Below are 14963 nucleotides of genomic sequence, written 5' to 3'. Positions count from 1 at the left end.
CAGAAAGCAAGAGCTTCCGATCCAACACAACACACTGTTTCATTTTTAACCTGTAAATGCCGTTTGTGTGCACAAAATAACACGTAGGAATTGGATTTCAATGATTAAAAGCTCCTACCTCTTCTCTGCCTGGGCTCAGAAGTAATTTAATGCAAATGTTACTTCTTTTTTTTTTATTATTATTATTGATGAGCAGCTCAAACTGGCATAATTGCTTTTGTTTTGGTGTGACGTGCATGTTGCATATTAGACCTTTAATGTAGATTACATTTACAAAATCAAAATCCAAAAATGATATTTGGCCAGTTTTCAGACTGTAAGCATTCAGTAGTGAAATCATACACACTAATATGATCTATTTGCTGATGGTGGTGACACTGTATTTTTTTGTATGGCATTGTATTGTATACAATAATGTTTCTTTATTGTACGCATTGTGTCTTCGATGGCCTGAAGATCACCTGCCTTCTTCTACACTGAAGGCCGCAAGAAGAACACAGACGACACAGTGTACACAAGCCTAAAATGACATAAACAAACTAAAATGTCTATTAAATGTCAATAAATTGTTTGTAACAAGTGCAGTTAAATTATTAAATTGTTAAACTAAGAAATTGTTAAACTAAAATCAGCTGCCAGCAACTAAAATGTCTTTCTTTCTTTTTTTTTTTTTTTTTTTAATGAAGAGACAATTTTACTCATTGTGAACAATAAGGGTTAATCTAACATTAACTTAAATCCCCTGGATCACAGTCATTGTGATCCATGTTATTCAGGCACAGTTTTACTAAAAAAGACGATGGCATTTTTATTTGTACGCATTTCAATCATAACGTATGATGGTTGTAATGTCGGGATGATTAAAGAGCTCGTGACGCCTTCAATAATCTTGAGATGAATGAACCCACGTGTGTTTCTTTCTTCAGTGTTAAGGAGCATGCAGACTGAAATCGGCAACTGTTGAAGGTTAGAAAGCAAACTCTCGTCACTCTCGCTCCTCGAGCTCATTCCCGTTTTCCACCGTGAGAACAACGATCATGTTCAGTCGTTTTAAATCAAGCACAGCAACCACCACCACCAGAGCAGGTCACTCCACAGCCACAGCCGCTGTTACAGATACTGTCCCATGCTTCTCTGATGCCCACCTCCAAACTCAGGCTGCCGGTTACGGCCCGGGAGGTCGGGGCCTGCAGCTGGGAGGCCGCCGTCCTGCTGCAGCAGACACTCCCTCAGCTCCTGAACCTCCTGGGTCAGTCGCTCCACCAGTGGGAAGTCTGAAGGATCCACCAGCTGCCTCTGGAAGTCCTGAAAGTACACACACACACACACACACAAGACCAAACACACAGAAGACCATGAAATGTACACGGAATGTAGCAGAGAGAGAATGTAGCCTGGTTCAAAATTGTCTACTGCATTACAGTCAAAATTGAAGCTGGGAAAAATTGCTTTTGTAATCCCTCTCTCACTTACCCTAATGACCACGTCCTTGACCTGCAGTGTCCTGCTGAGGGAGTCCAGTCGGTTGGCCTGACTCCTGCTCATCTCCTGGTTCTCCTTCTCCCTCCTCAGAGCCACACACAGCTCTTCCTGCACAACCTGGAGCTCCGCGGCCAAGTCTGCTCCGGGGTCAGCGCTCGAACCCAAACCAGAGCTCAGCTGTCTGCGGAGCTCCTGGATCCTGGACGTCTGCTCTGTCATCACGTCGCCCAGCTGTTTTCCACAGGCCTGGATGGAGAGAGCGTGGTTATATTTTCCAACATGTGACAGTTGTGTGTGTTCACAGTGAGCTCTTTCTGCTGTACCTGAATGTACTGGTCCCTGGAGCTGAGGGCAGTGAGCAGACTCTGGACCTGATCCTGGTGCTCCTGGGCCTGACGAGTTCGGTCAGCAAGCACCTCTTGGAAGAGGCGGTCTTTGAGCTGGAGGCGGCCCTGCAGCTCCTCCAGAACATTGCCCGGAGCCGAGTGGATCTGAGCCAACAAAGAGCAGCGCAGATCCTGCAACCCAAGAAGAAGAGGTGACTTTTACTCATCATTTTCTATTTCAGTATGTAACCAACAAATGATCAATAACACTTATCATTGAGTCAATCTGTGTTTTGGTCAGTTAAACCATCCTCCTTGCTCTTCAGGACAGATTTTATTTATTGGTGGATTTCCACTTTAAACAAATATATTGCTGTGTCTCAGATACATTGTGGTTTACAGTGGTTGTACGCACAGGAGGCATCCATTTACAGCGAGTTATCATACTTTTTTTTTTTTTTTCTAAAATAAGTTCTTTTTAAACCTGTAGTGACATATAAACAAAATTAAATGGGTTTCTAATAATTTGGTACCTAAGAAATCTCAAATGGCACAGATGGTGCCAAGCTGTGCAAGAGAGAACGCCCAGACATCTCTTTACTAAAACCTCTGTAATTTCACTCTGCTTCATTTCAGCAGCATCAGACTTTGCACAGCTCATATCCACATGTTGTTACATGACCTCCATGTGTTTTCAAGCTCCTACTGCATATTTTAAAGGTGATATTTGCTTTAAAATGCAATATTTTTTTAGGCGAGAGAAAAAAAAAAATCCTTCAGTTATGCTGTGTTCCATGTACATTTACTCTGACACAGTGGCATCTACAGTGAAACTTACACCTGGAATCTCACACGTGTTATCTGTAGTTTGATACCAAGATAATCCACATAGAGCTTGTAACTGCAGAGGTTTACTCTATTTAGTTTGGGCATGTCATTTTCGAGGTTAAGTGGTTACGATATTCTAGTTTCTGGCCTTGTTTTAAGAAACATTACAGTCTGAAAAGCGGCTGCAGATTATTCCAAGATCATTTTGAGTATTCTTGTCAAGCAAACCGTGCTTACCTCATTGGCAGATTATTGCTCTTCAAACAAGAAAACTGAGATACGTTAAACAATCTCTTTTACCTGTGCCTCCTCAGTGCTGGTGAGCAGCGCCTCCTGCAGCTGACCGACGATAGCGTCTCTCTCCCTCAGGGCACGGCTTCGTCTCTCTTCGCTCTCCTGCTGCTGCCGCTGAACATTCCTCCACACGTGGCTCATCTGCTCCAGCTCGACAGCTTTGCCTCGCACCAGCAGCTCCAGGCTCTGTGAGACACACACACACACACACACACACACAGTTTTAGGAGAGGACAGTGAATCCAGGAGAACATAATATGTTAACGTGTATGTGTTTTTTACAGTGATGGTCTCCTCATTGTTGAGCAGGACACAGCGCTGTCTCTCCAGATCTCGCTCCTTCTCCCGGAGCAGCAGCTGAAGTCGTCGAGCTTCCTCCTCTTTCTCCTCCACGCAGAGGAACTTCTCGTCCACCGCTCGCTGTAAAACAAACGCGTCACACTACTTACTGTATATAGATTAAATAATATATTCATCAATATGTTGCAGTAGCTGGAACCGCAAATCATTTTCAATCATTACGAACGGCAACTAAAACCTACATTTGATTTATTTTCTCGGTCAGCCAATAACGATACCGATACAGTAAATTTAAAGCGCCCATAGAACGGAAGTACCAATTAAAGCGGAACTAGACCGGAAGTTCCTATTATCGCTGTTTTTTTTGGTGTGTATCTGCGTCATTACCTTGTTTATGAAGCCCTGACGGTTCGAAACAAACAGTTCAGCCATTGCTGAGAACGTTGTGTTTTATTGTAATCTCGGGGCTCAACGAGATCACTGAAAATCCCGTAATAGTTACGTAAGCAGCGGTTCTCCTGAACAACCGATCGTCCTGCTCCGGGCACTAGTCCGGGCACATCCGTTTACGTACATTGAACCGCAGAAGAAGAATAACGTCCGTTGTGGAGGTGTTTCACGAGCAACAGTGTCTTCTGACTCTGGGTCTGACTCCGGTTTAAAGTCATAAAAGGGACTGTGGCGGGGAGTCGTGACGAAGCTATTTTTAAACACTGTTAAAACAATGTTTTGATAATGAGGAGCAGTGCATCCGCCGTTCCAGAGGGGGGCGCTGCACTTCTGAGAACGGATGTGCTGGATAGTACTGGCCAATCACAAGACTCTGTCTTCTGGGGGTGAAAGTTCACTCTGAAATCTCGCAGCAGAAAAACAGTGTCAGAAAAGAGGATTTCTATCGCCTAGTTTACAGCAACTAGGAGGTTTTTGACCATAAAAACAAGTTAATATATGTAAGTAGACCTCCATAACTAACATTTATGTGCAACAGGACCACTCTATGTGACCTTTAACTGCTGCGCTTCTGAGAGCCGGTGTGCTAATTACGTCACTTCCATGTATTGGCCAATCACAAGACAGTTGGGAAATCTCTCGTTGGCTGACCAATCACAACACAGTCTGTCTCCTGGGGGTGAGATTTTTAGTCTGAAACAGCACGACTGACGAGAGCTTCAGTGAGGAGAGATTTCTAGGATTTTGACCATAAAAACAAGTGAATGTATGTAAGTAGACCTCCATAACTCACATATATGTGTGATAGGACCACTCTAATGGGAGCTTTAACATATTTTTCAAACTCATCTCGAATCAGAAGTCGATATATATTTTCTTGATGGTGTAAAATAAACAAATACACATAAATAAGAAAGTTTCAGAGACAACAAGAAGTTAGCAGTCGATTTTGCCTGCCGTTTGGTTAGCCATTAGCCATATCGAGGTGTATTTGCCGATATCAGATAATACATAAAAAGCTAATATCTGCTGACTCCATAATGTCCATAAAAAAGTGAATTATTGTAATATTAAACACAAGGATACACAAGATACAGCATGAAGATAAACATTAACACATTTAATTTAAAATTGACTTTAAAAAAGTACAACTATGTTTCACCTTGTTATGCAATGTTTGCCTTTGATTTGATTTGATTTTCCCTTTGATTTTGGGGAGAGTGAGTTGGTTTGAATCCAAGATCATGTTATAATTTATTGTCACCAGTAATTTAACACACAGTAAGAGTTTCTTTTTTTCCATTACTCCTATAATGTAACGCAATAGGTCTCAAGTCAAATCAGCCTTTTTTTAGTATTACTGTATTTGTTTGACCTTAAATGTGACAACACGAGACACTGGCACGACACAAACGCGAACTGACAGAAGCTCAGAGGAATCGCTCACTCACCTCCAGAGCTCGATCTCTCTCTCTGACACGCTGGTGGAGTTTCTGAAGCAGAAAGTCTCTTTTGTCCCTCTGCTGCTCCTCCAGGAGCTCACAGTAATCCTGTGTATTCAGATAAAACACATTAGTGGGTCATATTTGCAGCACATGGACTTCACTGATACAGTGCGTTATGTTGGTTTTGTGTATGACTGACCTCGAGCTGCTGTTCTTTGGTCTGCAGCGATGTCCTCAGCCCTCGGACGCTCTTCTCTCTCTCCTCCTCCTCCCTCCGTCTCTCTTGCTCAGCCTCTCTCAGCTGCTCCTCCTTCTCCTGCAGGACCACTCGAGCGTTCTCCAGAGCCGACTGCAGCTCCTGCACAAAGAGCCCAGATACAAGCGGGAGCTTTTTTTTTATCAGCACAAACCGGTCAAAGCTTTGGTTGCTCAGCCTTACCTGGTTATGCTTTTCTGTGTCTCTCCTGTGCTGCAGCGCCCTCTGCAGGTCCTTCTCCAGCCTCTGCAGGGCCCGGTTTAGGTCTTCCTGCGTTCTCGCCGTCTGTTGCTGTGCCCGGTCGTGGGCCTGCAGCTCCAACTGAGCTTGGAAGAGAGAGACCTGCAGAGCCAGACGCTCACTCTGACCTTGAACATTTTCTGCCCCGGACGCCTGCGGGTAAAAACCCAGAAAGGGCAGGAAGAAAAAGAGAGGAGAGAGGAGAAACTTGTTTAAAAAGTAAAGACCAGTATATAGCCCCTGAGAGATGTGATTGAGCTCAGAGTTCCTATCAGGGTGCGTCAGTGCAAACTAACCTGGAAGTGTTGCAGCTGGTTGCGGTTGGAGAGCTCTTTGAGAGAACACAGCATCTTATTCTGCTCCTCAATCACTCTGTGAAGATCTGCAGCCTACACACACATACACACTTTGTTTTATTATTATTATGTATTTGTTTATGTGATTACCAGAGTAAAATATTGCACCCAAAACAAAGGAATTAAAAACCTTTAAACCAGACAGTGTTCACTGAGAACAATGTCAGAATCAACCCGTTTCCTTTTTGAGAGGTGTGTCGACACCCATATAAGGAGGTCTGATCACACAGGTCCGATTCTACATTTAATCAGAATGCTGATTGGTGGTAAATGATGGTGTTGTATTTATATAGCACTTTTCCAGTCTTGATGACCACTCAAAGTCCAGACCACACTTTACATTTACAGTTCCCATTCACCCATTCACACCCATTCACTCACACTTTCATACATTTTTTTCTATCATTAATCTGTCATACCAACTCACACACTGCCGGCACAGCCGTCAGGAGCAATTTGGGGTTAAGTGTCTTGCCCAAGGACACATCGGCTCGCAGACTAGCGGAACCCACAACCTTCCAGTTGAGAGACGACTCGCTCTCCCACTGAGCCACCGTCGCCCCATGGAACCCATTTAGCATCTGTTTCAGTGTTGTCAACTTGCTAATCAGACTCACTAAGTATTCAGATCCCTCAAGTGACAAATCTTTTGACTTTTATTAGAGACTTTTGGAGATACTGACATGAAAGCATGCATTGTTCTAAAGTTCTGGACTGGACAAAAGTGCAAATAATATGGATGCCAATTGGATTGCAGTGAGTCTGAGCCTGGAAACGTAAACCAGATTACCAGGAATTATTTTCCCCAGGTAAAAAATAGGCGAAGAACAAGTTATTAGTTCCTGCTAATAAAAGTTCCTGGATATGTTGGTGGCTCGCCTTGCCTTCCATATTCATCCATATCCATCCATCATACCTCTGCTTCCTTTGAACTGGTGATATCAGTGATGTTCTGGATGTTTTGCTCCTGTTGCTGGGCTTCCTCTTGGGCCAAACGCAGTTCCATCTCCGTGTCACTGAGACGTTGCTGCAGATTCTACACACACACACACACACACACACACTAATATTATGAACTTTTCTGTCATAAACACTAACCTTGTCAGGACCAGTAGTCCACATGGAGGCCAAAAACTGGGCCTAATGAGGTAGAACCTAATTTCTGGTTCAGTTTAGGGTTGTGATTTGAATTGTGGTTAGTTTAAAGTTAGTTAGTTCGTAATTGACTGTTAGTGATGATGAGGCTACCCAAATAAATGGAAATCAATGTAGTGTCCTGAGAAGAATAGTTGCACATACACCTGTGTGTGTGTGTGTGTGTGTGTGTGAATACCTGGTTCCTACTTTCACTCTCTCTGATCTTGGCCTGCAGTGCGTGGACCTGTTGCTGGGTCTTCTGCAGGTTATCCACACACTGACCTGCAGCGCTCTCATAGTGACCCAGGTGACCCCTCTGCTCGTGAATGAGCCTCTGTAAAACAGGACACATCAGTGCAAACAAACTATAGAGGAACTTACACAGGGAGCAAAGTAGAAAAGGTGTCACTTTGAGCATCGAAAAACATCACTGAGCTTTTCTTTGTGTCTTACCGTTATATATTTATATTCTTTGAAAATGTGCTGTTCCTTTTTTTTTTTTCATGACTAGTGAATAGCTTTATCTTTTTTTTTTCTTTCTATAAATACACACATGATTGAATGAAAGTGGAAAGTGTTGTCAGCTGGCTGTTGGATGACTTCCTGAGGAAGCAGCTGTTGCCATGGAGAGCTTTTGTTTTTCTATGACAGAGTAGTGATGTGATGTTACTCTGCCTTCATAACACACACACATTTGTGACATTTCAAGCTCGCTGAAAGACATACTTATCTAACTGTAACAAATAAAGATGTGCATTCTTAAAAAAATACTACAGCATTATCAGTATTTTAAAGGGATGAGCTGATATGATATTCAGTGTGAGTATTTTGGCCGATACTGGTGGTCAAAATCACTGAATTAAATAATGGGGGGAAAATAAAAACATAACATCTGATACGATACACAAACCCTACAAATGCTTCCGAAAGTACAGTCTCATCATGGGCCCAGAATGTGAGTGAGGAATTCATGCAGGATATTGGACTTTTTGCCAATATCTGATAAGTTTGGGTGGATAACTGATACCATCTGCAAAGGCCATGTAGTCTGTAGTGTTTAGCATAATAATTTGCATACTCATACAGATGTAGATTTGTGAGCTTATTTTAAGAAAAAGGAAGATTTTTTTTTTTTTTGGAATTTTGTAAAGAGACTGATATTGGTTGTGATATCAGTAGTCATTGAATCATGAATCAGAGCTCCACTACTACAGTAGTTGAATTCAGCAGAATCTGCTTTTAAATACACTGGCAACTTTATCTGACTGATATGACTTAATGACACGAGTGTAACCTCCCTCATTCACACCCGTTTCCTTACAATAGACCAACACAGCTGCTTAGACCAGACTATAACAGTGTCATGCTGCCTGGGTTTGCTCCGTTCCTGTCAAACTGAGCCACATCCTCGCTAATGATTAGCATAACAATAGATGTTATGAAGCTAGATCACGCTGAGCTCAGGCCTTAACACCAGCCAACTGCGGTTGTGGCTCTTCGAGTGTTCCCATGCCAACGAGAGTGTTGCCGGGATACAGATGAGGAAGGGCATTCATGCCCTCCTGCCAGGGGAATCGAGGCATCAAGTGCATTAAGCTTCACCAGCAGCAAAGGGAATGAATCCATGCAGATTAAAATCAAAAGTAAGGAAAATCTCAAATTTTGGCTACTACTAGATTAACCTACAATAATAATTGAGTTAAGCCTTCCCATAATGCAACGTATTGGCTGGTAGCATTAGCAGCTACCGGTAAGATAAAACCACGCACTCTTGCATGTAAGAAAATGTAAGAATCTTCATCCTGCACTGTGCTGGAACTACCTGCTGAAAGCGGAACGGCCCACATTGAACATAATCATCCAGCCACTGCTCCTCCATCTCTGCCAGCTCAGTCTGCAGATCCTGCTGGGGACACGGGGTCACGACCTCTGGTATAGACAGAAGAGAGTCCAGCTCACTGTCCGCTGCTCCTCCACAGGATGACCTCAACAAGTTGGACAGATGCCGGGAAATGCCCTGTTCCAATTTGGCTTTGACCAGAACTGGGAGTTTGCTGCCCCTTTGAGGCTTCAGCGGCCGGTACTTCCAGTTCCTCAGGAGACTCAGCATCACCTCAAGCCCAGAGAGGGAGCTCTCACTTGGGGCACTTTCCAAACGAGTGTCCCTTCTTGTCGGATCATTGTCTGGATCTCTGTCCGTTTCTGTTTCTTCTCTCACTTTGTTATATGCAGGAGAGCAACTGACATCCACGGCCGTGTCCAGAGATTCCACAGAAGACGCTGGACTGGGACTCATTTGGTTGAACAAAGTGTTATCAGTGTCCAAACCAGATGAAGGAGAATCAAAGGCCAAGGTTGCAGTTTCAGGAGCTTTATTTGGCTCCTCAACCCCCTGAGTGCCTGTTGAGTAGCGGGTAGCTGGTCCACAGGATGTGCTCCTTTGACCAACCTTGCGAGGGACCTTACAAACAGCCTCATAGTCAGAATCTGCCACACGGAGGACCGCACAACCTCTGCACCGCCTCGGCTTCTGGCCAGAAAGGGAGTCTCCACCGATGCAGTGGTGGAGATGGTGGTGGTGGTGGTGGTGGTGGTTGTCCAGGGCAGAGTCCTCTTCTTTATCAGCCCACGATTCAAACACAGAAAAAGTCAGATCATCCTGGATCATATCGGAATATCTCGCATCCTGGAGGGCCGAGAGATCGACCACGGGCGAGTCTTCAGACTCCACCTGATCCACAACGACCCCCGCTCCAGGACCGGCCAGAGATACATCCCCACCCACTGCGTTGTTCTTCCAGTACAGTCCTCCAATGCACTGCCTCAGTCGATCTTTCTCCAGCAGCAACTTGTGGAGTCGCTCCAGAGACAGGGCCTCGACCCGGGCTATCACTGTGTCGAAGCGGTACATGCGGTCCAGCATGAAGGTGCACTTGGAGCAGGCGAACTCCCTGCGGCCGTCCCGAGTCAATTCGCGGCCCAGAGCGTGGGAAAGCAGCACCTGCAAGTTGAGCTTGGCCGTCGGGTGGAAAATCCAACGGCGTTGGTTGCCGCAGAGCTCACGGGCACAGATCCTGCACACCTCCTTCATCTTCACCACATCCAGCATCACAAAAGAGTAAAGTCAGATCGATGTAAAGGGGTTTCTTTAGGTTGTGCAGAGTAACTGTAAAGGGTTCAGTGGGCCATTATGTATATGTGTGTGATAACCTTTCAGTATAATGCAAATCAAGTGATCTAAAAGAGAGAGAACAACACTTCTACACCTCTTCTGGACTAGGTTTAAAATTAAATCTGTGGCATCCGCAGCAGCTTTTACCAGGCAGAAGAGAGTCTGCTTCTATTGGCTGTTCCACCACACTTATTCTGCACACAGGTGGAAAAAAAATGTTACTCCAGTATCAGCAGAAACTGCCTATGCTGCAAAGAAACCTAAGGAGTCTCAACTGCCATCTGACATTAAAAACACAATAAAACGTGTGTCAATATCAGGAGCATTTCAGAGATTTCCTTGGTTTGTTTGCGGTGTGTGAAGGGTGTGTGTTTGTCCATGTTTGGCTGATGAGAGGAGCGCAAGACAGGAAGCTGTGATCCCAAAAATACGTATAGTTAGTATTATTTTTAAATGTGCTTTGAAATTGAAAATAACCCCAAAAACAAAAGCTACCACAGAGCAAATGGAGACCGTTTCCGTTTTGCTGATGATGCAGTTGACTGGAGGAGGCAGCAGTGTGATGAGCATCAGCAGAATGAGCAGCAGCAGCAGCAGCAGCAGCATCCACTCTGCTGGTTCCTCTTCCTGGTTCCTGACATGACACCGTGGATTGAGAGTGAATGCAGCCGGCGGGTGTAAATAACTCTCTCATCCGCCACGCGTTACATTCTCACGTCACTTCGATCCTTTAGGATTTATCCGCGTCGTGTCCAACAAAGACGACCTTTATCCTCCTTTCTGTCTATGAAAGGATGACAGTCGCTTTATTTCCTCCGCCCTCCTGCTCTCGACCAATCCCAATCTCAACGACAACAAAAACACTCTCTTGTCTGGCGGACGCTCAGTGTTCGTTCCTCCGATCGAGCGCAGTGTGTTCGTCTTCCTCGGCTGAGGATGGAGGGATGGAGGGATGGATGGAGGGAGCGGCTGTCACAGAACGAGATCAGGGCGCGTTCACCGCGACGACGACGCGGCCCGGCAACGTTGACAGAGACACAAAGATCCTCTATGCACCAGACGACGTCTCACTCTGCGGTAGAATCGAGGCCACCGAGCGTGTTCGGCTGTGATGCCCCACTCTGCTTGGATTTCACTCTTGTTTTCTTGGATGGCAACATTTTAAAGCGGAACTAGACCGGAAGTTCCTATTAACGCTGTTTTTTTTAGTGTGTATCTGCGTCATTACCTTGTTTATGAAGCCCTGACGGTTCGAAAACAAACAGTTCAGCCATTGCTGAGAACGTTGTGTTTTATTGTAATCTCGGGGCTCAACGAGATCACTGAAAATCCCGTAATAGTTACGTAAGCAGCGGTTCTCCTGAACAACCGATCGTCCTGCTCCGGGCACTAGTCCGGGCACATCCGGTTGCGTACATTGAACCGCAGAAGAAGAATAACGTCCGTTGTGGAGGTGTTTCAAGAGCAACAGTGTCTTCTGACTCTGGGTCTGACTCCGGTTTAAAGTCATAAAAGGGACTGTGGCGGGGAGTCGTGAAGAAGCTATTTTTAAACACTGTTAAAACAATGTTTTGATAATGAGGAGCAGTGCATCCACCGTTCCAGAGGGGGGCGCTGCGCTTCTGAGAACGGATGTGCTGGATAGTACTGGCCAATCACAAGACTCTGTCTTCTGGGGGTGAAAGTTCACTCTGAAATCTCGCAGCAGAAAAACACTGTCAGAAAAGAGGATTTCTATCGGCTAGTTCACAGCAACTAGGAGGTTTTTGACCATAAAAACAAGTTAATATATGTAAGTAGACCTCCATAACTAACATTTATGTGCAACAGGACCACTCTATGTGACCTTTTAAAATGTATTATAAATTACCAAGAGGAATAAATAATTTAAATCTACATGTATCTGTCCTGTTATTTGCTTTCCTTTTGTACATTGTCATTGCAACTACTACTATTATTAATATTATTATTATTATTATGTATTCCCTTCACATGTCTGCTACATGTGTACATATGTACTATTTCAAATACAATTAATTGGAAACCCTCAATGATACAAAACTGGCTACAGCGCAAACTATCTACACACATTTTTAAAATTTAAAATGTATGTAATATCCTACACATTTTTGGCAGCTGATATCCTGCCCCCTGGTGGATGGCTCAGTCATAGTGTCACAACATTCGAATGGTTCCTGACTTGGCATGTGGATGACCTTCCTTTCAAATGATTAAATAATCATTTAAAATATTATTTAAGAAATATACCAAGGGTGTTTTTTTTGTATTTTTGTATCAACAATCGTGAAAAAACAAGGATTTTCTGAAAGATATTGAAATATAATGCATCCAAAACATCCATAAATATCAAATAATAATATAAATGTTTCTGATGTCAAGTTGAGTTTTAGCTTTATATTGATTTTGGTGATTAATTGAAGGAAAACATAATAAATGACGTCATGGGATCATCACTGTGATCCATAAGCTTTTTTTTTTTTTCTCAACTCAGCTGCGGTCTGTTTTAATCATATTTAATCTATTTAGATTTTTAGAATTGTGTTTATGTAGGCCTTTTTTCTCAGTTTTTCCATTATATAAAGTAAAGTGTTATTATTCTGTTACTGTTTCCATAATGATGGTCACATGTCACTCACCACTCCATTGTTTTCTATAAACACAAGCAAATGCCATGCCATGGGATTGACACCAGTGACCTATCAGACACTTTAATGTGGTGATGTTTGAATATCTCAGAATAATGCTCTATTGTCTATACTTTTTTAAATAACAACTTTATGAATAACGAAGGCCAAATGGAGGAGAAGTGTTGAAATTTTACAGAAACAGGCTCACATTTCTCTTTCCTTTATCCTTATTAGCAAATTCCTTCATTCAAAATATAACACTTTCTTGCAGTAGCACAAATATGTTCTGTATCGGCGTGTGTGTGCACCTGTGTGAACAGAAAACAACAAAGTTTTACACTGCGTGGGCTCATTCAGTTATCTACATTGTCAGTGTGGAATGAGCTAGAGCTGCAACTAACGATTATTTTCACAATCGATTAATCTGTCGATTATTTTCTCGATGAATCGATGAATCGGTTGGTCCATAAAATGTCATAAAATGTTAAAAAACGTTGATCAGTGTTCGTCAAACCTGGAAATTACGATGTTCTTGAACGTCTTGTTTTGTCCACAAACCAAAATGATTCAGTTTTAATGATTTCTTTGTGTATGTGGAGCAAAGAAACTAAGAAAATATTCACATTTAAGAAGCTAAAACAGTCACAAATCTTGTTTTAATCATGAAAAAAAGCTTCAAACCGATTATCGATTATCAAAATAGTTGCCGATTAATTTAGTAATCGATTAATAATCGATTCATCGATTAATCGTTTCAGCTCTAGAATGAGCTCATAACGTTCCCCGGGGGCAGATGGAGGGTAATCGTTTCCCCTGGAATCAGTGTCAGTGAATCACGTGACACCTTCATCACCTACGCTCTTAAAAAGCTGATGTCATCATTACCACACACGCACACGCATGCACGCACACACATGCACACACACACACAGAGACTCTCGGGTCCTATTTTCCCACAGAGTCTTCATCTGTCTTTCATTTTCCGCAGCAGGACGTGAATGTGTTGTTGATACAAAAGCTCTCACATGTGATTTGTTTTCCTCTGCGTGTCTTATTTGGCTCTGGTTCTGACTGTGTCTTCCATTCGTCACCCCCCCCCCCCCTTACAAGCCTCTGGAGAGACAAGATCAAAACAGCGATCGGTCGGAACGAGGCAACGCAATCAAAGATCAATTAATCCTAATCAGAGATGAGTGCCAAACACTGTGGAGAGACTGCACCCCCGGCTGTTTATTTTTCCTGAAAGTGGCAGGAATACTAAAGTGTGACAGGGGGGGAAATTGATGTCTGTGCAGACAGAAGAGGTGTCTCCACTTTTTTTTCTTCTTCTCCTTCAACTCAAATGTCTCACTTGTTGGTTCTCCAAGTTACGAGAAACAATAGAGTGTGTCTCGCAGACTATAAGATGATTATAATTATTATAACTGGCATCGGTCAGGCTAAATTAGCAGAACTGCACTGTGTGGTCACTGCTGATATGAGAGCGACTGTGCAGCCTGATATTGACAGCCACCGCTGATAGGGCACATTAGTTAATGCAGGCACAAGTTTATTGTGTTCAAGTGTCAGGACACCGGGTCATTTGACCTCCATTTCAGCAGTAAATAATACAACCAATATAGATTAGAAGCTGATGTGCTGCAGGTTTTTTTTGCTTTTCTTGTATACTTATGTCAATTTTGAGATTTTTCCAATGATTGTGTAGTTAAAGCTATACTTACCTTTCTTGAATTTTTACACTTTTCTTTTGTAATATTAAATTGCTCCTAATAAGCGTATGGCACTCTAAAACGAAAGATAAACCCACCAGGTTTTGAAACTCATCATTATTTAATTCTCATATTATTATGATGAAAGTATGACCAATTAAAATATTCAGACTTTGAGGGAGGTGGAGGTGTTCATGTTCAAATGTTTACTAAGTGCTGTGAGACATGCAAGAAATAGCTTTAAAGTATTGTTCGTTTTCTTAAAGTTAAAGTGAACAACAGTAAAATGCGTGTGAAAAAAACAGTGCGATGTGAAAAAG

The 14963-nt window shown here is 43.0% G+C and overlaps 2 protein-coding genes across 4 annotated transcripts in view; both read right to left on the bottom strand.

The window, feature by feature from the left end:
- pde4dip (phosphodiesterase 4D interacting protein) overlaps nt 1-14963 on the bottom strand; it is a 63360-nt gene that overhangs the window by 32987 nt on the left and 15410 nt on the right. For all 3 annotated transcript variants that reach the window (XM_083887825.1, XM_083887826.1, XM_083887827.1), the window contains exons 6-16: nt 7311-7448; nt 6894-7013; nt 5918-6010; nt 5565-5774; nt 5325-5483; nt 5132-5230; nt 3213-3350; nt 2937-3116; nt 1806-2000; nt 1474-1728; nt 1146-1305 (exon numbers count right to left, since the gene is read on the bottom strand). In XM_083887825.1, coding sequence (XP_083743951.1) covers nt 1146-1305; nt 1474-1728; nt 1806-2000; nt 2937-3116; nt 3213-3350; nt 5132-5230; nt 5325-5483; nt 5565-5774; nt 5918-6010; nt 6894-7013; nt 7311-7448 — 1747 coding nt within the window. The remainder of the gene's footprint in view (nt 1-1145; nt 1306-1473; nt 1729-1805; nt 2001-2936; nt 3117-3212; nt 3351-5131; nt 5231-5324; nt 5484-5564; nt 5775-5917; nt 6011-6893; nt 7014-7310; nt 7449-14963) is intronic.
- LOC310926438 (uncharacterized protein) lies at nt 8575-10223 on the bottom strand (the record flags this gene model as incomplete). The annotated part of the gene is made up of 2 exons (XM_083888564.1): nt 8575-8676; nt 8937-10223. The coding sequence occupies 2 exons, from the start codon at nt 10221-10223 to the stop codon at nt 8575-8577; spliced, it is 1389 nt and encodes a 462-aa protein (XP_083744690.1).

This window comes from Microchirus variegatus, assembly GCF_963457635.1.
Source record: "Microchirus variegatus genome assembly, chromosome: 4".
NCBI lineage: Eukaryota > Metazoa > Chordata > Actinopteri > Pleuronectiformes > Soleidae > Microchirus > Microchirus variegatus.
The sequence above is the reverse complement of the archived record's forward strand: the minus strand, read 5'-3'. Positions and strand labels throughout refer to the sequence as shown.